The 24,996-nt window shown below is 42.0% G+C and overlaps 2 protein-coding genes across 3 annotated transcripts in view; one reads left to right on the plus strand and one right to left on the minus strand.

The window, feature by feature from the left end:
- IFT140 (intraflagellar transport 140) overlaps positions 1-24,996 on the plus strand; it is a 58,543-nt gene that overhangs the window by 23,545 nt on the left and 10,002 nt on the right. For both annotated transcript variants that reach the window (XM_071761165.1, XM_071761164.1), the window contains one exon: positions 7-203. In XM_071761165.1, coding sequence (XP_071617266.1) covers positions 7-203 — 197 coding nt within the window. The remainder of the gene's footprint in view (positions 1-6; positions 204-24,996) is intronic.
- TMEM204 (transmembrane protein 204) lies at positions 495-24,092 on the minus strand. The gene is made up of 3 exons (XM_071761167.1): positions 20,546-24,092; positions 12,834-12,989; positions 495-2,681 (listed from the first exon to the last, which is right to left on the minus strand). The coding sequence occupies exons 1-3, from the start codon at positions 20,823-20,825 to the stop codon at positions 2,437-2,439; spliced, it is 681 nt and encodes a 226-aa protein (XP_071617268.1). The 5' UTR covers positions 20,826-24,092; the 3' UTR covers positions 495-2,436.

A 24,996-nucleotide genomic window follows, 5' to 3' on the forward strand; every position in this document is an offset into this window, starting at 1 on the left:
CTTCAGCTGGGAGAAGCTGAGAAAGGACAAGGGGATCCTGCCTCAGTGAAGGCCTCTCAAATGGTTGCAAGAAGATCCCTGAGATATTTCACTGGACTGGGAGACTGTGATAAGACCACCCGGGATGCCATGCTGAACTTCAGCTTCTATCTGTCTGCTGGAGACATGGATAAGGCCTTCAGCTCCATCAGGCTGATAAAAAGGTATCATAACTGTTTGTATCTATTTCTTTATGGTTACAGTTTGTTTTTGTTAAAAGTTTTAATGAAATCCTAAATTCACCTTATATTCTTCCTCTCTCATTTCATTCTCCCTCTCATTTTTAACAAGATGAAATACTTTTCTCTTACATAAATTTTAATGTGTTATCTGCTTATTCTTCTACAAGTTGTTGCAAGTTCTGTGCATTTTTTTTACTAAAGGTGAAAACAGTGTTGCTAATAAGTGATTTTATTCTGTGTCTGAATAGCAAAAATCTCACATTGTCACCAGAAGAAAATGAACATTCACAACTTTATTTATACATCTAAAGTAATCACAGTAATACCAAGTATTACAAATTTACCGACCACATAGCTGATTTTTAAATTTAAATGTACATTATTATAATATGGATATTGCAATATTAGAAGAAATAATATAATGTCTTTTAAATATTCCAATATTTTACTTTTTAAAAAAACCTGTAATCGTAGCATATTATTTCTAGAAAATACTTTCCAGAAAGCAATGCAGGCAAATGAATACAAATTTTATTTGGTTTTTACAAACCTACTGCTAGAAGAAACTCATTGTCAGCTGTATGACATTTTACTCTGATGATCTAGAGCAATGCAATTGTTCCAGAGCATCAGTCTCTGCAGAGTCTTGCTCACTTGGAACATGGTGCAGAGCAGCAGTTAGGGTTGAGTTTCTTGTTACATTAGAACTGAGTGCAGAACAGAACTCAAGAGCCAGCTTGATGATCACATTTGAACAAAGTGTGGGAAAGAATGGTGGAAAAAATGATGAAGCAGAAAAGTGGTGTACTCAGCTGGGAGTGACACAACTGTCCTAGAGAATGTGTAACATTCACAGCTCCTGGGCCTTCAAACCTATCTGTAGCTATGCACAGAGTAGCATCCTTTGAGTTTTGTAATATCTGTCATTGCCTCTAGCTCCTGCTTCCAAAGTATTCTGCATCATAGTTTTTCACCTGTTGTTTTTCTTGCTCACATGACTCGTAAGCCCACGTTCTTCTCCAGGTCAGGCTTATAAGCATAATGCCTGATTCCAAAGGTGTACTTACTCTTTTAATTTCATTACCTTATTGAGTTGCTAGGCATGTCTTCTCTAAATCTCACTATTAAATCCTGTAGATGTGTCTTACTCTCCAATTAGGGTGCTCGAGTGGCAGTAACATCCTCTAATGTTCACTGTGTTGGGTGCCTCTGGGCAGAGCTGGGTGTCCTCACATAGCATTCTAAACTGGAAATGTCCTAAAGTCACAGCAGGCTGGGAAGAAAAGAACTTATTTTGGGCTGAAATATCTCTCCTTAACAGCTGTTTCAAATAATAATAATAAGTTAACAGTGTCTTGTGATTATCAGGGAGCCCAGGTGAATCTGCTTCTGTAGATATTTGTCCTCATTGTAATATAGAAGCAGGTTTGTCAGCAACACCTGTGCCCTTTATCTGCATTCCCTTTTTGGTTTTAATGGCATGTCTGTTAACACATAGGATAAGCCAAAACATTTAACTCGGGATAAAAAAGAAGCATCTGAAAAAAATGCAACTTAATTCTTCTGCATCCCCTTACTCTACACTTAAGAGTGGTTGGAGTTGCTTTTGCTGATGCCTGCCTGGGTTGTGCTGAGGCTTGGAGCAGGCGCTGCAGCTTCTGAAAGCTCCTGAGAGGTGGGTGGATGGGCTGAAGAATCATGAAATATAAGCAGCTGTTATATTAAATCACTTATTCTATAGTGAGTTTTCTGCTTTCTCAGATTGCCTGTTAGCTGCAAGGCTGTTGTCACTGGTCTCCTATACCTTCTTACATTATTAGGGAGCAGGATAATGCAGGCAGAAAACGTTGGGTTGCCTCTTTCCTATGTTCTCTTTGCATATGCTCTGTGTCTGCTACAGCTCACCCTGCTGGCTTGTAGCTGTGATGCTCTGTCAGGACTCTTGACAGTCCAACATTCTAGACTGTACAGCAGAGGAAGAGGGCAATATTATATAATATATATAAAATTGTGTGTTTTATACATATACATATACATACATATATATATATATATAGATGGAGCCCATCCAAATAATAATTGAGGGCCTCTGCCCACAAGAGTGAGCCTTGTGATGTCTTTCAACCCTTAGTTTTAAATTATAGTATATATTTATATAGAAAACAGCTCCCCTGCAGATCTGCTTGGACATCTTTCCCCTCCCAAGTCCACTGCCTCAGCATGGTGACTCCACGTAGTCGTTGTCCAGGCCCCGGCGGAACCTCGCGGTCAGGGTGCGGCTGATGACGATGACCCTGGGTGCCATGCAGTCCTCACGCCTGTGGAGGATGTTCCATATGAGAATGGCAGCTGCCAGGGTGGCCAAAAGACATGCTCCAATGTTCAGGTAGCAGGACCAGGAGAGGTTGGTGTATGGGCCGATGCGGTAGAAAGTCACCAATCCAATAACCAGAACAAAACCTGCAAGGAGAATGGGAGGGTTATTTTCAATGAGTTATCCTCCTGACTTTGTGTAGTGGCAAGAGGTGCCCTGGGCCAACCTTCATGAGTCTGTGAAGCCTCTCCCACCCCTATTATGTGTTCTGAGAAGTGGGTTTCAGCGTGATGGTATCTGCAAAGATTGAGTGCCTGAAATAGTGTCTCAGTCTTAGCTTTAAATCTGTTCACTCTAATTGTGTTGTATCAAGTCTCTTTCTAGAAAGAGTATTAGTAAGGCAGTGAAAATGGAAAAGACACAAATTACATATAGATAAAAAAAAATTTGAATTGAGGGAAATTAAATAGACATAGGAGAAAAAAAAATCACTACTTAATTAGCTGTGACACTTCCGCTGTTCTGAGAGTCAATAAGATGAAGGCTGAGTGCCCCTCCTATTAAAAAAAAAGCAATGAATGAGTATGAATTCTGAAGATGTTTTGCATCCTGAGTTCTCTTGTGTCTATTTAGAAAGTGGCTTGCTACACATTTTCCTGAGGTAGCACTGTCTCACAGACAGTGTGTACCAGAGGAGTTTTGAAGTGAAGCATCTTCCAAAGGATATGGGAGGAGGAAATGAGTTCTGAGAGGAGGAAGAGTTCTTTCCTGCTCCTTCACCACTCTGCAGTAGCCTTTGCTGTAAAAGTCCAACATATTCTGGATACTCTCCTTGATTTATTTTTTCCAGTAAGTAGTTCAATTGTAGCTATTGAACAGTTCAGCTCAGCTGTAAATGAACAAGTTTCATCTGGGAAAAATGTGGCCACATGGAGCACACTGACCTTACTGAGTTGCAGAAATTACTGATCTCTACAATGTTTGCACTCACAGATGGAGCCTGCAGGCTGACTTAGGAACCATTTCAACATTAGCCAAGTCAGAGATGGCATCTCAGTACACTGATGGTCACTTCTAATGTTTGCAAATTGCTTCTTGACTCCTATTCAAAAAACAATAGTACCATAACTGATCTACAGCTGAGGTAGAGGAATTGTGAAGTTGTGCTTTTGACAAATTAGGCTGAAATCTTCAATTTTATCTTTTTTCCCATAGTCACTGTTGGATGACACACCTTATATCAGATTATCTATGCTTTTAAAAATCCTGTCCTCTTGAAGCCAGGCAGATGTTATCTACATCCTTGGATGGACTGTTGAAGGCCTTTCTTCATCTGGTTTTGAAGGAGTTATTTTTTGTGTATAGTTATATTTAGCTCATCACCCCATCACCATGTGAAAGTGGGAATCTTCTCTGCCTTTGCATTCAGAATCCTCACTGAAGGTTGCACGTGGTTATTCAGCATTCACAGGACACTACTATTGTTCCCAGAGCCTCAGTTAATTGTGCTTTTACTTTTCTATGATATTTCCTTGAATTGCTTTTGGATTCTCATGACTTTGCTGTTTAGTGTTATCTAGGTCTTGTATGACTGTAATCTATTTCTTTATTGTTAGCATTAAGAGCATAAGAAAAGATAGCAAGAGAGCTGGGAAACAAAATCCTTTTCCCTCATTTCCAGTGTCATTTTCTGGGTTCAGTTTGTCCTAAGGCACATGGCAGACAGGAGAGGGGGAGAACAGATCCTGTCTTGTGGAATACATCAGTTTTATTAAACTCTCCTCTGGGATGGCTCAGTTTCTCATCTGTGGCACCAAGATAATAAATAGCATCTTATATACTTTTGTATTTGGTTTTGGATTTCAGATCTTTTAGAGCAGAGCATGTTCTAGTTGTGCTGTGCCTATAGAGAATTTGTATCTTTACATCTACTTTTGAAGTTTTTAGGTCTTGTAATACAGATAAACACTGCTTTGCTCTTCCACAGGTTGTAGCCCATTTTTCAAAGGATGGTAGATAGCAATTTTTTCATAAAGGTAGGAAATTAAGTTGTGAACTTGCTGCTTTTCCTTCTGGTTTGAAATTTGCAGGAAGGGAGGGTGTTGAGGTACAAATGAAGAGACCCAGCTTATTGATGAGTCTGGCAAGTGACAAAACCGCGTGGTCAGTTTTCAGTTTTCCTTTCAGACCTCTTTTCCAGTTCACATTCACTTTCACAGGGAATTCAGAAAGCATTAAATCAATTTAAAAAAGGCATGTGAAGCAAATCATAAACCCTTAAGCAGGAGGAAGAGCTTTGAACCTAAGCTGTTTGTACCAGTGACACTTCTATGTACCTCTAAAGGACCAGAGAACACTTCCACTGTCCTGCACTGTTTGATTGAGGCTCTCTTGGCAGAAGGAGCTGGATTCAGGAGCACCAGTCTTGCATCCAGTTAACTGGATGATTAGCACTTCTGGTTTGCTTAGTGAAATGAGATCTGCTTGAGCAAACTGCTGGGAAAAACCTTTAGGTTTTCTTGTGTGTGTGCTGTGTGTGCTGGACTCCTCTGGGCAGGAGTTTTGCCCCATTCTTTCCTTGTCCAGCCCAGGCAAGCAGCAGTGGTCTGTACATTTTTCTTTAGGCACAGTAGAAGTAAAAAAACCTCTGTAGGAATAGTTCTTCCAACATTTAAACTTTTTTCCCCAAATATGCATCCTTTAATTAAATTACTTGGCTTTTTCTCTCTTGCTTAGGTATCACTAATAGCCAAGTACTGTCCTAGATGGCTGCAGGCCTCCATGCTAAACCAGCCACCTTCACGAGCCCCCTCCCATCCCATGAAGCAATTATCTACCAGGAAAAGGCACTAAGGCTTCCTTACAGGGCTCAAAATAAAACCAGCTATGCTAGCAAGATGATTTCCCTTCACAGGCCCTTGGCCTGAACCCTGCTCTGCTGAGCAGCCAGTGGTGCAGGAGGCTCTCTCTGCTTTTGCAGCTCTGGGCCAAGGGGAGCTGGGAGATAATGGGTTTGAGAGTTCCCCAGCTTGGCAGATAGCAGGAGTGACTCACTGGAGTTCTTGAGTGAAAAACATGGGATCTGTTTAGAATACTTTGCTGCAGGCTAGACAGGAACTGACATTTAAGAAGAGAGAAAAACATGACAGAGGTGGGAGAGTTGGAAGCACCTTACTGCAGGGAGTTTCCATAGTTAGTTTTGCAGTTCTGCCAGTGGAAGTGAGCTCTGGAATATAAATGTCACAGAGAACATTTTTCCAGCATACTTATTTCATACTAGTTTGATCTCCTGCTGGATTTATAAATGTAGGAAATCAGGAAATCAAGAGCAAATGGTGAAGAAATCATAATGATCCAAAAAGACTGAACTTGCCTGAGACGATACTGAAATTTTGACAAATGCTGCTTTGTAACAGTGGTCTGGGAAACCCCCTCCAAAGTTTGCTTGGAGAGATTTTGTCTGGAATAGCTTAATCAAAAGTAGACTTCTTAAGGCAGTGTTCCAATATGCTACTTGTGGTTTCCTTGCCCTTAGAGTGGTCTTGTCCACCAACCAGGAGTGGAGATGTAGTATTTAACAGCAAGTCTAAATGATGGGGCAGACACATTCAGTTCACTTATTTGTGCCAGTCTGGCCCTTCTCCTTCAGTGCTTCCCCCTTCTAAGGGAAAACAGTTTTAATAATTTTTTTTTTTTCTGTTATATGGATGAAAAGTGGTATCTTCCTGCTTAGGATGAAAACTTACAACTACATGTGTACCATTTGATTGGAAATCCTAGTGTAGTGACACAGTAATAGTTTCTGTAAGGAAAGAGAATGAAGCTGAGGTTTGACTGATGTTTTATTTTTGCTAAGATAGCTAGAGCAGAGTATTTTCATGATATTGGTATCTGCTGCTTTGCTTATTGTCTTCACTGTGGCTTTAGCATTAGGAAACATTTGACAGCATTTTAATTTGTTGCCTTTGAATGTTGTTTGCATATGCAATTAGTGTATCCCTTTTGTGAGAATTTACTGTAGGAAAAATTGTGTAATACCGAGAACTCAGTTTTTGATGGAAATGTACCCATAGAGAATTTGGCAGTGTATTTTGAGCAGTTAGAAGTACACCTATAAAAATGTCCCCTGTATTAAGAGTAGCTTCTGTCTCCAGGACTGAAAGTGACTTTTAACTTTTTAAACAGACATTTGTAACACTGAGCAATAATTGGATTTAGTTTTAGTATTCCCATAGAATATCTGGATGGAGACAGTTGGCTTCCCAGACTATTTCCCATAGGGAACTCTATTAAAAATAACCAGAAATTTGCTCTACTTGCCTCCAGTCTTGCCCTTTTCATTTACAATACGAGGATGGCTGCAGATGGGAAATATTTCTTTAAATCTAGTTGTGAAATAGGCATTTTCATCTGGTTTCTGTCTTGTAGCAATGCCAAGACTTCCAGATGCACAGCTGAATTTCTCTGAATTAGTTTCATTACGTACATGATCAGTGCCAGGTCATTTGATTCACAGAATTTTCAGGGTTGGAAGGGACCTTTAAGATCATCTCATTCTAACCAAGCTAGAAACAGAATTCCAAGATTGTGTATTGTCTAAAGTCTGCACAGAGGCCACATCTTTACTAAATGTCGTGATGAGATTACTTCAAGTACTTTATTTTCCCAGAGAGCTGCTGTTTATCTCTGGTTGTTTCCCATCCGCAGCAAAACAAACCTGGCTGGGGGGGCTTTTCCGCTGGGGAAGGAAGCAGATAACGAAATCACTGGGAAGAGTTTTGCTTGGGACAGTGTTGCCTGTGCCAGTGGGGGTGGGTTAGAGCAGAATGTTACTTTTTGAACTTCACATTTCAGATCTGGATGCTGAGTTTCCTGTTTGACTGTAGCTGGCTGCAAGCCAACTGCAGATTTTGAACGTTTTAAAAAGAACTATCCTGGCCACTTTTTAACTTCTGTGACGGTTTAGTGTTGGTTTGTTGCTTGTTTGGGGTTTTTTCAGGCACCCCTTGATTCATATCCCTCCTATTTATTTAGTGTATGGATGGTGTGCTTGGTCTTTTTCCTGGGTCAGTAGGAAATCTGTATTGCGAGTTATAATCCTCCTCTTCACAGCTTGTCCTATAGGGTGACTTCTTGCTGCCAGGAATAGGAAGAAGAAGGACAACACAGCAGCCAGGCTGTTGTTTGGAACTGACAGCCCATGCTTGTGCAGCAAAACTGCAAACAGAGGGAAATTTTTTACCCTCCTTTTTCTCTAGGTATCCCATAAAATTTTACAGGCAGTGTTTTAGCTGCAGTGAGTCACAAGGCTTGAATACAAGCTGGTAGGAGCTCAGCTGTATCAGAGGGAGATAGATTCCCAAAGAGGAATTGCTACAGGGCTTAAGTAATTGCTTAACCACCTTACTCCTTTGGCTCTGTCAGCTTGGCCCCAGGGAGCTGTTACTGTGGAAGGCAAATATAATATCTGTGAGCTTTCCTTGTAGCACCAGGCTGGAAGCTGTCAACATGTGCTTGCTTTGGTTTATAACCCCACAGACACTTCAGTAGCTGTGGAGTTTTCAATTGTACACTGTTGTGTGCACAAAAAAAAATTCTTTCCAAGAAATTCCAAGGATTCCAGTTTCCAAGGATTTTGATAGAATGTAGCATCTCTTAGAGTTAAACAAACTACAAGTAGAAAAGCTGCCTGGGGACCCTAAGATCCTCTTGCCCTTCACTTATCACTGCTGAATTATGATGGCTTTCCACTGGGGATGTTGTCCCTTTGCCTGTAACCTGGTGAGGCTGGGAGATTGAGTCAATGTAAGACAGTGAATTCTACTTCATGTTGATGGGAAGTCTTCAAAGGGAGGAGCAGAGCAGTGTTTAAAAAATTTAGGTCTACTGGTGGTGAACTGGCTTTTCTTGGTTACCTTTTGGAGATTTCCTTAGAAATTATACCAGGTCCTTGAAATGAAGGCTGAAAACCGTTCCTGATGAATTAGACATAATTTTTGTTGGGCTTAAATAAAGATAAATGTGCAGAATTCCACACTGAAAGTCAGCTGCAAACACTGCAACTCAGTTCAAAACCTTATTAGGAGACATCAATTTATATAATTTTCATGATATATATTAATGAGGAATACAAGCAGATCTCCCTGCTGCAGTCATGCCAGTTGAAGGGTTGAACGTGGTTCTTGTAAGCTATCACCCTCCTCAGTTTGACATTTCAGTCAAAAGAAGTATGATAGGCTTCCATATTTTAAGATTTTTGCAGATGTGGTTCCTACAAAAACAAGATTTTTTTGTTTTTGTTTTTTTCGTGAGGTTTGCAGTTCACAGAAGGAACAAGGAAGTTTGGCAGTAAGGTGGAATAAAAATGAGAAATAATGAAAAAAAATTAGTACAAATCAAGCAGTCAAGTTCTCTCTTTTTGCTATGGTTATTTACAGTGTCTCATTTATTTGCTTCCTTTTCAGGAAGTATTAGGTTTACAGCTCCATAGATTTCATCTTAGAACAGATCTGGCTTGAGGGTGTTGTGAAGTAAAAAGGTGGAAGGAAGTAATACAGAAATCAGAGTCATCTTGCTGGCTTGAATATCTTCAGCTGTATTCTCCAATGGCTGCTTTGCTGCTCTGTTCTGCATTAAGATTTTCTGGATATCAACCAATCTGAGTTTGTAGTACCCAGAAAGAAGAGAGAAGGTAAATGGTCTAGCAGTTCTTTGATTTGGGTTTAATAACACAGAAATGAGAGTATGTGTGAGCTCAGGTTTCCTGTGATGTATTAGGGGTCTGGAATGAAATACACAGTCAGCAGAAAACAGTAGGAAAAGCTGGAATGCAGTGCTTGAAATTTGAGAGGTGAGATTGTAATTTGTTTGACTGTAAATGACAGGCTTGGTAAGAATACAAAACTTCATCTTCAGGGTATTAAGTATTAGAGTAGTTTAATGCTGAAAATGGGACTGGCAAGAGTATTAGTTGTTATGGTTCAGGTTTATTGCAATCTTGGACTACCAGAAACTAGGATGAGGTCCAACATAAGGGAGTATTTAATCCCAAATCTTCTTCATTACGTGTCTAACATTTGACTCTGATAATCACCATTGGGATCAGAGACTTGACTATGCTCTCTTAAGGTCTGATCCAGTCTGGCAAGTTTCTGTTTGCAGTAGCTTCATATTCTCTCAAGTGCTCTTTATTCCTGGTCCTATTAGTATGGGTTTCCCTTTCCAACTGCTCTGCTGTCAGCTCTGTTCCTCAGAGCTGAATATAGGAATTCAGCACAATGAGTTTGTAACAGTTCCTTGGAAAAAAACAGAAACCCAAAAACCCTCTGGAGGGAAATTTCTGAGTATTGACACAACACTCCACATACAGTGCTGGTTCCATTTTCACCACATGCTTTCTCCAAAGCAAACAGCTCACTTTCCTGTTCTCTGGGAGGTGTGAGGTTGTGGAGCTTTGTAGCTGTGTGAGTCCCCTTGCTGTCCCAGGAGCAATGCTGCTTCCTCTCTTCTTTCCTTCCTCTTTGCTTCCCGGGGCTTTATTTTCTGTCAGAGGTCCATCCTTTTGGAATGACTCTCAAATGCTTGTGCAGGTGGCAGAAGTGAAAAAGTGGTGATTCCAGAGCCATTGTGAGCCCTGATGGGATCAGAGGTGGTTGATTTCAATTTCTGATAGGGTTTGGAAGATAATACTTGGTACACTTAGTTTTCTAAAGGTTTTCTAAAGCAAAAAGGACTTTTGTTCAGACCTCAAGGAACTAATGAAACCCACACATAGTGTTGCAGTGGGTAAACTCTGACTAAAAATAAGTAAACTGTAGGTAGACTTGGTGATTTTGAGTCACACACTCAAGGCTTCCTTCATAATATTAGATTTCATTCTGCCAGTGACCATTTTGGTTCTCTTCAGCACTTGATAGGTGAGAGGCTGCTGTCTCAAAGTGGAAGCTCAGGGGCTGAATATTATGTGCTGCTTATAGGATAAGGGATGGCCACTTCCTCCCCTTCAATATGGAAATCTTGGTCTCTAGATAAAGCAGCAATCTTTGATCAGTCCAAGAGATTCTGGACTTGCTCACAGTTTGAAGAAGTGGTTTGCCTTCTACCAAAGACATTTCAGCCATAAAATAAAATATAAAATATTGTCATCTGGGACCAAATGCAGGGAATTTGGTGGATGGGGCTGATTTTTCTGGGCATTTTGAGTGGCTCAGCATTACATGGCACAGGCTGGGTTCTGTGAACAGGGAAACAGCCTCTTTTGTTGGTGCAAGTGTACTCTGAACTGCCTGTACTGTGAGCACAAGGTACCCAGGTAATCAGTGGCTGATGTACAACTGTCCTGGAAAACTAGGGAGGTCTCCAAGAAGTCTTATATTATATTACAATAATGGCAGATATGATGACTCTTCTTTTTTTCAAAAGTATACATTCCAGAAAACTTCAGCTGGTTGCTCAAGGTTATAAGGGAGAAATTTGCTTAAACAGCAAACTTTTATGAAGATAATTTTCTGCAAGGCAGAAAAACCATCTGATGAGGGGGCAGGAGAGTGAGGTATAACTGCAAAGGAGGATGGTGAAGGTGAGCAGGGAGATCTGATAAAGTTGTTGCATTATTTCTGCAGATGAGAAAGGTTTGATTCCTAGAGCATGATGTCTGTCTCTGTAGCTGTCAGGAACTGCCAGATCTATCTCTTCACACCTTTTGAATGCCCACAGGCAGGCAAACTCCTTGATTCAACAGCTTCTTTGGCCATTCTCATTAGTGTTTTGTTAATCATTCTGACTCTGGCCTCCCTCCCCTCTCCCCTCCCAGCACTGGGGATTTCAAGGTTCAGCTTGCATAACAGGTAATAGCAGGCATTTCCTTCTCCTGTGTCGGGATATCCTGGCGCCCTTCAGTCTCTCTCTGACTGTGTTTAAAACAGACTCCAACACAGGAAAAAAAAAAAAAAGTGAAAAAAAAATCCAATCTAAAATTAGCTGCCTTGATAGAAGAAAGGCACACGGCTGTCCACTGTGCTGTTTGTCAATGAAAGAGCACATCTAAACAGGGCTAGAATGCATTTCCTCCCTGGGAAGAACAGCTGTATGGAGTTTTGGGAAGAATGAGAGGGAGTGAGAATGAAGCAGGCATCACTGATCATCAGAGAGGTCTGTCCAGAAGGTATCCTGAGTCACACATGGGGTACATGATGAGGCTGTGGGTAACTCTTGTCATGGCAAGGCTGTCTCTCTCTCCTGGTAGTACTGACTGGTGCCTCAGGGTCTTGCTGCACCTGGAAGCCAGATCAGGTGCTTGGAGAGTTACTCAGCCTCTCCAGTCTCCTCCTCTTGTTCAGATTTCAGCTTCCTCATCCTTAGTGGGTGTGTGTTGCTGTGAGGACCGTATCTAAGGGACCCAGGTTAGATTCTGGTCCTGCAGCAGTAAACCTGAGGTCTCAGTAGGTTTGTACCATTCTAGACGTTCTGAGGTTTTAAAGGTGGAATTAAATTTTAAAGTAAAACTATGTTACTGTATTATAACCCGCTTCTTACATTCATAATGATGTATTATTAATCTGATATTGTAAGCAGCCTCAGTGGTATATTCCATGTACATGGATATTTTATAGGGTTGGACTCTTGGTGTAACAAATGCCAAGTGATTTATTTTATGTAGTAAAGAAAGGTATTATTATTGCAAAATGTTTACAGTTTGTTACCACTGCTGTCAGTATGGAATTATGATAAAACCATTTCCTTCTTCCCTCATTCATTTCTGTACATAGTCCATTCCATGTGGGAATTTTACTTATAGCAGTCAATGTTATAAACTGACTACAGATTTCTTTGCTAGATGGCAGACCTATCTGTCAACATCCAGCTCATGGTCACTGAGTAAAATTCAGTTTACTAAAAGCAAATGATCATGCTTCATCAAGACTTCAAAAACTTTCTTGGCCTTTCTGCTCTGCTTTCAAACAGGTCCTTTGGTGTATTTGGTTCCCATTGTTTAATGGTGGGATTACATTGCATCCAGTTTATTTCTTTCATGTTTGCCTTCCTGGTTTTATAGGAATTAATAAAGGCTTGGTTTTGTTGGTTGGCAGAAGACTCATTTTGATATATTCAAGACAGAAATTTCTATTCTTATACTTCAGAATCTCATGGGAAGAGCATTAAAAAGACAATGAGCCTACTTTTAGATTTAGGCCTTTTCACTATTCTTTGTCGCTTGAAAGATTTATAAAGTAAAGAGGTCTTTTCCACCTGGATTGAATGGAGGCTGTTTTTCTATGAGTAAAAAGAAGTGGACTTACTGGCAAGTTGGAACAGGGCAGCTATGGCCTCCTCCCACCACTGAGTATCCTGAGAAATGATGGGGAGCTCCATCAGGCCCAGGACGAAGATGAGCTGGCCAGCAGTCAGAGCAACAGTGGCAATGAGGTTACAGGCACGCATCATGTCAAACTGCACTAGGGAAACAGAAAAAGCACAGAGTTAAACAATGTAAAATTGAAAACAAAAAAACCCTCTCTCACCAGATATGTAAAATTTGTCAGTCTGTAGAAGATTATTCTCAGATGCTGTTCCTGCTCCTAGCATTCCCTTGCTTTTAAATGAATCCCCTGTGGTCTGATGGAGAAAACATTTTCTTTATGATGTATACTGAATCTTCCCTCTAGTTACAGTGTCCCAGATGTGCTGCTGCAGTGTAAAACAAGCTTCTGTGAAACAAGCTGCTAGTTTCCAGGGATGGTCTGCTGGAGGTGCCCTGTAAAGATGCTCATTGGAATCAGTATCTAGAGTTGTTTGGGGCAGCAATGATGTTTGGTTTGCATTTGTGTGACATTAAAATGGAATGCTAAATAGGCTTTCAAGGCTCTAAAATAATAATCATCTCAAAGACATAAACCACCCTTAATTTCTTTCTCACCGAGTCCGTCTGTATTCTTTTAACATTTATTATCTTTTGGATGCACTGGAGAGACCTTTGTATTTCTATCTGTTTAACGAGGAAAACATTGACAAGGAAGATGTTGATTCTTGGCAGTTCTGAGTATGGTGTAGCAGTAAATTCACACGTGTAAGTAGAAGTTATTTTTAAATAGCTATAGATGAGTTTGTATGTATAATAGTGGATGTTGTGGTAGTCTGCTCAGGACAGTCTAAGTGATGACTTAATCTACAAGGAATTAAGGGCCATCTCTAGACCAACAGCCTGTGACCTTGAGGATGAATTCACTTTCCCAGACATACAGTGGACACAAGCAGGTCCAGGAAATATCTGAAGTACACTGAACTCCTTGATGCAGGTACTGAGGGAGCCAGTCAGGACAGGTGCCCTCCTAGATTTGTGGTGTGTAAGAAGAGAGGGACTTGTGGGCAAAGGGGTGATTGGTGGCTGGCTTGGTCACAGTGACCACAAAGTAGCTGAGTTGCAAATGGCTGGTGACAGGAGAAAAACTGTCAGCAAAACTTCAGCCTTGGATCTGGGGAGGGCAAAGTCTGGGCTGCTGAAGGAGCTGTTAGTAAAGTGCCCTGGGAATCTGCTGATGAAGGTGTTGGGTCCATGAATTCTGGTCACTTTTTAAAAGCCATCTTTTACAAGTGCAGAAGGAGGCAATTCCAAAGTGTTGGAAGTCCTGGAAGTGGGGCAGAAGGCCAGCCTGGCTGAGCAGGGATCTGCCACAGCTTGGGCAGGAAGGTGGACAGCCACTGGGAGCAAGGAGAGGGTGCAGATCTGGACACTGAAGGTGTTTATTCCTTTGTGTATGTCTGACATCAGTGAAGGAGGGAGGGCAATCCAGATAAATCCAGATAAATCTCTGCTTTATACAGGCCTTTCCTTCTTAAGATGAAACTTGGCTGTTGAGAATTGCAAAGGGGTAGACACTGAACAGCTCCAAAACTCTGCTCTAAGCAGCCATTGTTCATCAGTATAAAATTCTGTCTCTGTGACTTTTTCCTTCTGGAAGCCCATCTTGATTCCAGTTTACACTGAGGAGTAGTTAATGCATGGACAGGGGATCCAGCCAAGTCACCTTTACAGCAGGGGGTACTAGTAAATGAATTCTGCTTTGCTTAAAACCCAAACTCCAGGGATGAGACCAATTCAAATTCCTTGTGGTCTTGCTCACTTCCTAGCCCAGATGTATCCAGCTGGATTAGAAATGTTGATTTGATTTTGTTATATTTAAGCAGCAGTTTTGCTCCGTGTTAGCAATTTGTCTCTAGCAGAAGTAGGTTAGTCAAATTGGAGAGTAATTTGCAGTGTTGGGGCATAATGAGGAAGGATGAGCTCACTGCAAAAATCAGATCATACTAATTACTTCAAATGTGAGGCTTTCTTCCACTTTTCTGCCTGCATATAGGGAAAAAACAATCATAGGTGGGAATTCAAGATTTTGACTGATTCAAGCCCACAGTGTGCATCAAGGAAACTAAATGCCTCAAGATATGTCAGTGTTTGTCTAAAACTTCTCTTGAGAAACAGCACCTGGGGTGAACAAAATTTTAATGCAAACTTAATTCCAGTTTCTGGAACTTCCTGAGTGACAGGTGAAGAGTCCAATGGAAGGGACAGTTCTGACTGGGAACTGTGACAGCACCATTTCTGCTTGTCCTGGAAGCTGCAGGAACTGACTGTGAGCATCCTGTTAACACTGTCCCTGCTGTGGCAGGCAAAATGTGTTGCATCTGAAAATGCTCTTTAAATTTTTTAATAATATGGGCAGGAGTTGGCGATGCTTGGCTGGAGGATGGTCCCATCTGAAGCTACTGCTCAGATGATAAACTGACATGGGTCAATAGTGTGACATGGTCAGTTTATCCATACTTCAAATCTCCTGAGAAATTTCACTTATTTTTTTGTAATGATTGTTTGGGTGTTGAACAACTGTTTAAGTTGTGTTTAACTTCAGTTCTCTTTTAACAAAAAGTTACCCTTTTAGGTTTTTTAAAAATTATTCCAACCAACCAGAGTTCTGAGGCTACTTTCTCATAATTGACTTGCTCTTTAAAAATTACTCGGGTAATGTTTAGATTAATAATCATTACTCCTTTTTCACTGTCAATATAAAAAGGCAGACTTTATAGGAGGAATTCAATTGTTGCTATTTTTGTTGTGAAAGGAATTTTTTTTAAAGTACTCTTATTGGTGCTTTTTTCTTTTTATGGGTTTTGGGTTTATTTATTGAATATTTACTCAGTGTATTATTGAGTATGCGTTCAGAGCTGTACCTGTCTGTCTTCCTAAATGCTTGTTCCTAAGTGATTTTTTTCCTCAAAAGGAGGTTAAATGGTTGCATCTCCAAAATAGAGATTTCTACATGATAATGGATGGAACTGGTAATGCTTCTTATGCTGGAATTGCTTCACTTATTTTTGTAAGAACCCATTTTCAGCTGCTTGTAACTTTGCTAGGCTTCATCATCTTGGGCCAGGTGTCTGCATGCTGAGATCATATTCTGCTGTTAAAATTTAATCAAACTAGGTCAGTAATTAGATTTTACTCTAATTTAATCAAGAGATTCTGGGTACATGGTTTTCCTCTGGAACTTGACAAGTTGCTGAGCTGTTACCCTGAAATGAGGGATGCATCCCCTGCTAGATTAGCATTCACTCTGGTAAGTAGGCAGACTTAACCACAGCTGGCAACTAACTCCTCAGGCAGCCCAGCAGTGCCAGACAAGTTCATCACCTCATGGCCCTCTTGTCACAGAGCAGTGCATATGCCACAGAACTGACTACAGTCTTTGCAGGTGGGCATCCAGCCCCTGTGGTACCAGGCACTTGAGAGCAGAGACCAGAAAGTTTGTTCTGTCCAAGCTCTGCACCCTCACCACATGGCCCTGCTCAACCCCACTTCTCATTCCTGCCCAGTTACTAAATAAACCATTTGGAAATTAATTAACAGCTATACCTGTGCATTAATCTAAAGGTCTGAAACATGCATAGGTTGGGCTTAGTGCATGGCTTTGTATAAAAGTTCTACTTTTCTAGCCTTTTGGGGTAATTTAAAAAAATGCATTATAGGTGTTTCAACAATAAAAACTTGTATGTTGAAACATTGGGAAAAGCCAGAACAGGAAATTTTTGCCTAGATGGACTTCTAGTGTTTTCTTCCTGAGCTTTTTTTATTCATTGAACACCTAAAACAGGGCTTTACAGGAAAGCTGAAGTGGGACTGTTTGAACCAGCTCTCTTTGACTTCTGCCTTGCTGACTCCCATGTAGGGGCTTGGTTTGGTGAAGCTGAGTTCCAACCTGCAGAACCAAATTCCCTGTTAATAAAAAAATTTTCCCTGTTAATAAATAATTTTAGAATAAACCCTTTTTTATAATTCTAAAAGAAAAAAATATCTAGGCAAACTTTGGCAACTAAAAGATTGCCAACAAAGATCAGATGTGCAGGAACAGCCTTCTCAGCTGGCATAGAAATCAGATGAAGCTGTGCCTTGAATAGCAAGAGCATTATGAAAATGCAAAGTATAACTTGGCTTCATTTTACAACACAGACAAAGGAGGTTCAGCACTTGCTGTTCAAATCATTAAATGATAATGACAATAAATATAATCTGTAATTATTTACAGTCAGCATCATGTTATGCCTCTCAAACTCTATGCTCTATTTATAACGTATTTGGGAGTTTTGTTTCTTATGTTGATTTAAATTTGTGGTATTTATGTTGTTAACCTCTTGAGCTGCTCTTTGGAGTGTAAATTATGAAATACTCCAAGGTAGTTGTGAAGCAAACCAATCAAATGCTGGAAGTATCTAAGACTTCTAAGAGAAGTATTGCATGACTGAGACCACAGGAAGATTTAATTAAAGCAAAACCTCTTCGATACAGATGTATTTTGGTGGTCTTGAATATACACATCCATTAAAATGAGCACTCTACTTTGAAGGACCAGCCCTCTTACAGTTCACCTCCATTGTCCTCTACCATTAACTTTGTGATCTGCATAAGTGATTTCACTTAGATATTGGTCATATTGCAGATGTTAGGAGGGGAAATCAGCAGCCTTGTGTTGCCAGCTCTCTGCACTGCCTCCAGCTCTCTGTTAGCAGCCTGAGCAGTTCACCAAGCAACCATGTACACAGTAAAGGTTTGGTCTTTGCTTAATGTGATGGTAATTCTGTCTTCTCCAAATGCAGTGGGGCCTCTTCCCTTGACCTACATATATTGAACAAGTAGAATGTGTCTACAGCGTGCTCAGCTGCTTTACTTAGCCTGACTTCCATCCATCAATATTCCAGAGAAATTTTTGGCCAATGGAAGGCATAGAATCACAGAATGTGAGGTTTTGGAAGGGACCTCTGGAGATCATCCAGTCCAACCCCCCTGCCACAGCAGGGTCACCCAGGGCAGGACACACAGGACCAAAGGCTCCAGAGAAGGAGACTCCACAGCCTCTCTGGGCAGGACACAGGCACTCAGGTGAACTGCTGCCTCTGCCAGCAAATGTCTGCTCCTGTTCCACCACTGAGCAGCAACCTGCCTTGGCCACCCTGTTTTGTAGTGTACAAGTGCCAGCATAAATTATACCCTGGGGCTGTTAATTATGTATTACTCATACAAAAGCCATGAGGATATAGAAAAGCAAATTCTCCAAAGATTTACAGCCTTTTAAAAGAATGTTACCATGACACTGAACTGTGGGGTAAATAACTTGTATATAGAAAAATGTACATGTGTTTGTGCATACAGAACAATTTTTTTAATGTGAGATTACGGTCTTGTTGGCATTGCTATTGGAAAAACTAATTTTCTATTTATTATTCTACAAATGGCATCCAAACTACTACATGTTAACTCTTCTCATTGATGAAGCAATTTCTTTGTTGAGAAAGTTATTTTTCATATGTTTCTACATACACGTGCCTACATTTTTGTGATTTACCTCCACCTGACAGGTGAGGATTGCTGTAGATAGCACTGAAATTCTCTGATTTCTTACTAGAGAAATTCTTCCAAATGACAAAAATATGAATGCAGAATCAGGCTCATACTGACTTTGTGTACAGTCCGTGGAAATGGAAATGTATTTGTCTTAAAAACATGGGCAGCAGATTTTGTTCCTCCTTAGTTTGTCATGGCACAGCTGCAGAGGTGAGATTTCTTTAAGTGCTTTATAAAGACTCAGGCCTGGCCTTTTGCTTAATGTTTGCTCCCAGATTAAATGGTGCACGGATGCTAAATTCCTACATGAATTGAGTCACTGGGCTTCAAAGTTCTCCTTTAATTTTTTAAAATTGTTTGTTAGAAAATTCTTCTGGGGACTTAGAATCACAGAATATCAGGTTGGAAGGGACCTCAAGAAACATCTGGTCTAGCCCTCCTAATATCATTGTTTATATGAGATGTCTTGATCGTGCCATACTTATAACTTGGAAATACTAAAATTTTGTATAACATTTTGCTTTTGTTTGACATCTGAAATTGTGCCCCACTAGTCTGCTATGAATGACCCACCAGTGCCAGCCTTTATAGCACCACCCATCTTCTGACTTGTGCACAGCAAGAAATACAAGTTGGTGTGTTTAAAATGCTGCAGGAGTTTGGTCTGGCTGTTGAGTATAGAATATCTTATTTTAAATTCATGAGTGGGAGGCATGATAGAAGCAAGATAGACCATGGCCCCAGTATTAACTGGGGCAGCAATTCCAGAGATGAAGCTACAGATACACATCAGGAAAGTTTTGCAACAGTCTCATCCTTTTCATAAGTATTTGCCATTGCCAAAGTTCTTTCAACTAAAAAAGAACTGCAAATGAGGTTTAGGTCTTTGTAATAGTCTAGAATTTTCCCATTTGTGTTTTATGTGTTTATTAAGAAGTGGGCAAAAAAAATGTTGCTGCATAACTTCGTTTGAAAATGTGGTATGGTCTTGGTCAGTGTTAGAGCATTTTTAAAGAAGAAATTCCTCTCATATTCCTTTGTTTTATATCCAGAGGGATATAAAAGCATTTTGCTCTTTCTCCATAGTTCAGACTATGAAAAAAAAAATTAACCCTCTCTGAACTGAGTGGTGTTACTAATGCTGCCATCCTTTAGAAGCACTGGAGCTGCTTATGAGCACTGTTAAAATCTCTGGAAAATCCTTGTGTCTGTCAAGGCATGAACTTTATAGGCATTTATTCTGTTAAATTCAGTTCCCTGAAGGATGCAGCTAAAGCCCTGTGCTTGGTGTTGAGGTGCCCAGTGGAGCAAACCCTTGGCCCATAAGCTGTGGCACCACTGTCCCAGCTGAGTGCAGACACGCCGGGCACAGCTCTGCTCTAGTTATTGTGTTAATGAGAGCAGGGGCTCACTGTTAATGTTAAGAATGGGGTAAAGATGCACTTTCTTATTATTCAGCCTTATGATTCTCAGCATTGCCTTAGAGGTTTCATCTTATAAAAAGAAAAAATCTAACTGTCTTCCCTAAGTAGTATATTATTGGTTTTTTCACCAAGAAGAGCTGCATGCATTAATGCCTATCTCAACTTTACACATTTTTACCAAAACGCAATCTGTTTTTTCCACTCCTGGCACCTCCAGCAAAAGTAACCAGAAGGGAGAAATAACCTGGCATGGCATCTTAATACATTCTTTGGTTGTCTTGTGTTGCTTTTTTTTAAACGTTAAGGTATACAGAGCAGCTGTGGTTGGGGTTTAATGAACTGAGCAGGAAGGGATATGCCTGCAGCAGGAACCCAGGAAGGAAGAGTGAGCATCAGATGCCTCAAAGCTTTCCACCTGCACTTCAGGATAATTTTTTCCAAGTACATGGTTCCATACAGTGTACAAACCAGGCAGCACAATGGAGATTACTGCTTTTGGAATGAGAGGATGAGGACATTAAAAATGTCCTTTTATGGTGGACATTAATTCTTTTTGTCCAAAATTAATTTTTTTAGGAACAAAAGTTTAGAATCAGATGGTTAACAATCATTTCAGGATACTTTGCTAGGCAACAAACCTCCTGGGGACCAGGGACACCGTACCAGCTTCGACCTCGTGTGAGCAAGAGATGGGACTTACGTTTGACGGTGCTGCGTGACTCCTGGAACCCCGCTGACTCCGAGCCCCAGCCCAGGGCTTCGCACTCGCGCTCCTCCCCGTGCCCCTGCCTGGCACTGGTGCTCGCACCTCCTCTGCTCTTTTCTGCCAGCCAGCACATCTTCCAGAGCCCCACGCTACGCTTCCGCCCGTCCTCCAGTGTCTGGTATACCCAGTTGGGAGTAAAGGCAGCTGCGTTGTTAAGAATAAGTGAGACCAGGGCTACCAACACAGCTGTGGCTACCAGTTTCTGGACAGTCATATCTGACTGTCACTTGCTGCCGGTCTCTATTTGCAGAAGACACAAGGTCCCAGTCAGCTGCAGCACATTGAACTTGGACTTGACAGAGAGGCAGCTTCGCTCTGGTGTTACGAAGGGCTAGAGGACATCACCGTTCATTCTCAAAGTTGATTTCAGAGGTGTTTCTGATGGAGGAAATGAGACTTTTCTGAGGTAGGTAGGTGAATTCCATAAAATAAGAACACAGAGAAGCTTTTTCGGGTCCTTCCCAGCTTTGGCTTATCCACCTTCTTGCACTTTGATGAGTAATGCCAGTCCTGCCATGAACTGGGCGACAGGGAGGTCCATTCCTTGTGCGACAAGGGGAATCCAGAAAGAATCCAGTCTCGAGGCAGGAGAGCCTGAGCTGCTGCAGGGCACGGGGGGATGCTCGCCACAGCCTGCCAAGCGCCGGCTCCTCCAACTCCAGTGGCCGCTGGGTCGTTGTTTTTTTTTTTTTCTCGGCTGCAAACTTCAGAATATCCCACAACCTGGGACAGATGGCATTCTCTCAAAGCCAAGCCGAACTGGAGGTGAGTGCTCTCATCCCACGGGAGCTCTGCAAGTTTGGAGGATCACGAGGAGTCTGCTCTGCTGTGTCCCTCTCCAAAGACCCGAGCTGCGAGTGCAGGGACCGGGGAACAGCCGCTGCGGCGAGGAAAAGGCCCCCCCAGCTCTCCACCGAGAGGAAACGGCTGTTTTTGTGGCTGTTTTTGGTGAGCCTCAGGGCGTAGTCGACTGCAACAAACAGAGCCACTGCCACAGCGGTCAAACATTAACAGGATGTGTTTCCTGAAAGGAAAAGACTATGGAGACTTCTAAAGTTGTACCTCCTCCCCCCGGAGAGCCCCCTCAGCCCTCCTTCCACCCCATCCCCCCCGCAGTACGATGCGGGGAGCCAGGGGGCAACGCTGGGGCCTCGGGAAGGGAAAACGAGAAATCCCCAGCCTCAACCCCTCCAAGCACCCGGTCTGCAGAAAGGGCTTGGCTGACGAGATGGATTTCCCAAAGGCACTTTTTTTTTTTTTTTTTTTTTTGAAAGCAAAGTAATATTGGGGTTAGATGTTGAAGGGTGTGACGACAGCCAGGGAGGGGGTGGAGGGGGGCGGGCCCAGCGCTGTGCCCCATCTGCCATCCTAGAAGGGGGCATGGCAGAGGAATGGAAAATATTGAGATTCTCAGCCCTATAAACAAAGCCATCCAGGGATGTCTGAGAAGGCAGTTGCAAGTGCTGGGATGTGAATGAAGTTGCAGATTGCTGCGGTGCAGCTGCCCTGGGCTGGCAGAGCCCTGAGCCCCCAGGCCTGGTGTGCTGCCAACCTTGGTGGTGCCTCTGAGGAGCTCGGCCGCTTCCCTTGGTGCCCACAGCATGGAAAAGCTTCTCCAAGAGGCTTAGTGTAACATCTTGGTTTACAGTCCAGTCCAGAACCAACTACTCTCCAGCAAGCCAGTTCTGCAGCACAGGTGCTGCAAAAGCTGCAAGAAAAGCAGCTCTGATAAACGGATGAAAGGAGTTGTTGAGGACATTTCGAAGTCTCTGAACAGGGATGTTTGTAGAGAGGTCTTGCAGGACCGGGTCTCCAAAGGGCTGTTTGCTGGTTGATGTTTCCATCAGCTGCAGAGCAGGTCCTGAGGGCAGCCACCCCAATGGGGACTGCCTGGGTGCACCTTCTCCTGCTGCTCAGGGCATCATCGCCTCAGCTTGTGCCCTTCTGCGGGCAAAACTCTGTAGACTGAAAAAAATGTTGTGCTGTGTAGTATTAAATAGTGTGTTGTGAAATGAAGGGGTGACATTCTTGGCAAGAGCCTGGAGAGGAAGTAGTTCCAGGCTGTGGCAGAGGACCGGCCAGTGCAGCTGCACCCACCGCCTGCCCTGAGATGTTGGCACGGGACCTCACATCAGTGTCATTAGTAAAATTAGATTAGAAATGGATTTAATTTTAAATCTCTTCTGTCTTACCAGCTGAGTTAACTTGGCTGAAGTCAGCAAAGTTGTTCTGACCCAATGCAACTGGTTGGAAGTCTTTTGAAACTCAACATTTTATTTTCTAAAACTTGTGGCTGAGAGGAGTGGAAAATATTTCAATGGAGTTCAGATGCCCCTACAATTAGTCTTCAGCTACTGGAATGGAATGTACAAATCTGACTGATTTCACCTCTCTTCATTCAATTGTAATCTTTCAATGGATTAACCTCTAGGTACTTTGAGCATCTTTGGTTTATTTTTAATTTTTTTCTCCATGGTTGGTCACGTTTATATAGAGCTCTGGTTTTAGAAGCTTCACTATAACACACTGGTATTCGCCATTCTTTAAGATATTTCCTAACAATTTCTATCTTTTCATATTTTATGATGGATTATTTGTTATTTTTTTAAGCCTGTGATTCAGTAGCAAGGCAGATGATGTCCAAATATAGATAATGCTTTCAGAGATTTACCTTTAGGGCAAATCTCATCCATCCAATACCACAGCTGCTTCTGCCCCATCCTCTTCTTGAGTTCTGTGATTTGTTGAAGTCTGAGCATGTATTTTCAGAAGGGGATAAACTGTTTTCATGTTACATGTAAAAGAAAAAAAAAAAGCGATTTTTTTGTGAAGGCTGAATAAAACAGTCTGATAATCTAAAATTTAGTCATATCTCTTCCTACTTCCACACTGAGTCTTTAGTGGGAAGAATTCCTACCTCTCTTTTGAATTCCATCAGCATTAAAAATAAATTATATTCTTAAGTCATACTTGTCTTTGACCATCCAAAGGACCAGGTGATATAAACACCATGGGATTGGATTGTGGTTTGAGATACTGAATACTTGAGAAATTCTTCATGTTACATCTGCAGCTCCATGCCAGTCAGGGAGTTTGCATTTAAAGCACCTTTCCCAGAGGCAAAAAAGAAATCTCTTTCTCTCTCCCAGGTAGCTTCTTGCTGTAGCCAGGTATGGGTGGGTGCTGAGCTGAGCAGATCTTCCCATCCCCACTTCACTGCCCCATCACAGGAGGTGCCACAGGGGCAGGTGACCAAGCTGACCTTAGATCACATGCTTCATCCCACCAGCTCTGGTGAGGTGGTCATCTCCACAAAGGCTGCATGATTTGAAGTCTATATTGTCTCTCTGTTGTTGGGACAACTCAGGAGTGTTCCCAAGGCTCTGCTTCCCCTCTGGCTGCCTCTGCTCTTCACCAAGTTTCCAACTTCAGCTGATGAAGTGCAGATGGAGCTGCTTTCCAGAGTGGAGAAAAGGAGGAGGAGGGGAAGAACAGGAAATTCCCAGAGCATGAGCTGGGGGCAGGGTAAAGCCTCACTTGGCATTTTATTCTATGTGACAGGGGTGGGAGGCCAGTCTGGAGAGCAGAGTTCCTGCTGCCAGGTGGGGATGGAAGGACTGATTTGTCTGTCTTACTACAGAACTGTTGAGAGACAAACCACGGGTTTGCCTGGAATTCACGTGAGCCTGTTCTGCACCTCATGGTCCATAATTCTTAGCCACCCCTGCATTATTTTGCCCCCCCTCCAAGGGGCAGCATTGCTTCCAGGCAGGCTGGGCTCTTGAGGCTGCTCCTCTCCAGACTCTAAGAAACATAGAAACATGATGTTCCCTGGATCCTTCTTGCTTCTAAACTCTTAATGAGTTCTAACTTCTCAAAAATAAGGAATCTTCATCTGAAAGAAGTCAGCATTTCTGTATTGAGTGGTTATGCATAGATCTGTGCTCAGAAGGATCCAGCAGAGAAGTTTGTGGGAGGTCTTTCCAGTTCTGCAGTCCCTGTCCTGTCACTGGTCCAGGGGACTGGGACATGTTGGGGCAGATGAGAGCAGGCTGAGTTTGAACCCCCCTCAGGGTGGACGTGAAGTTGTAAGAACTTCAGTGAAGTATCCAGACATTAATTTTTGCTTTTCTAAGCAAGTAAAATGTAGTGAAATGAGGCAACCAGGTGCCACTAATTGCCAGGCAGTGAGCATGAGCTTGTGTTAAGCCCACCTGTGCCTGATTAAGGTGGGCCCTAACTGCCTGGCAATTAGTGGCACCTGGTTGCCTCATTTCACTACAGTAAAACCTCTGAATTAGCTGAAATTTGCCCCGTTTGTCACCTCTGCTCCTATTTTATTTTCTCCCTGAATTTTATGTCAGTTATTTATGCTGATCCCTACC

The sequence above is a fragment of the Heliangelus exortis genome, chromosome 17 (assembly GCF_036169615.1).
Source record: "Heliangelus exortis chromosome 17, bHelExo1.hap1, whole genome shotgun sequence".
Classification (NCBI taxonomy): Eukaryota; Metazoa; Chordata; class Aves; order Apodiformes; family Trochilidae; genus Heliangelus; species Heliangelus exortis.

What these genes read in the sequence shown, in the direction of transcription:
- TMEM204 (XM_071761167.1), bottom strand. Translation starts at nt 20,825, where the DNA reads ATGACTGTCCAGAAACTGGTAGCCACAGCTGTGTTGGTAGCCCTGGTC. An exon ending in GTCACGCAGCACCGTCAAAC is followed by an intron (nt 12,990 to 20,545) that starts GTAAGTCCCATC and finishes CTGTTTCCCTAG; the next exon opens with TGCAGTTTGACATGATGCGT. An exon ending in TGCCCTGTTCCAACTTGCCA is followed by an intron (nt 2,682 to 12,833) that starts GTAAGTCCACTT and finishes TTCTCCTTGCAG; the next exon opens with GTTTTGTTCTGGTTATTGGA.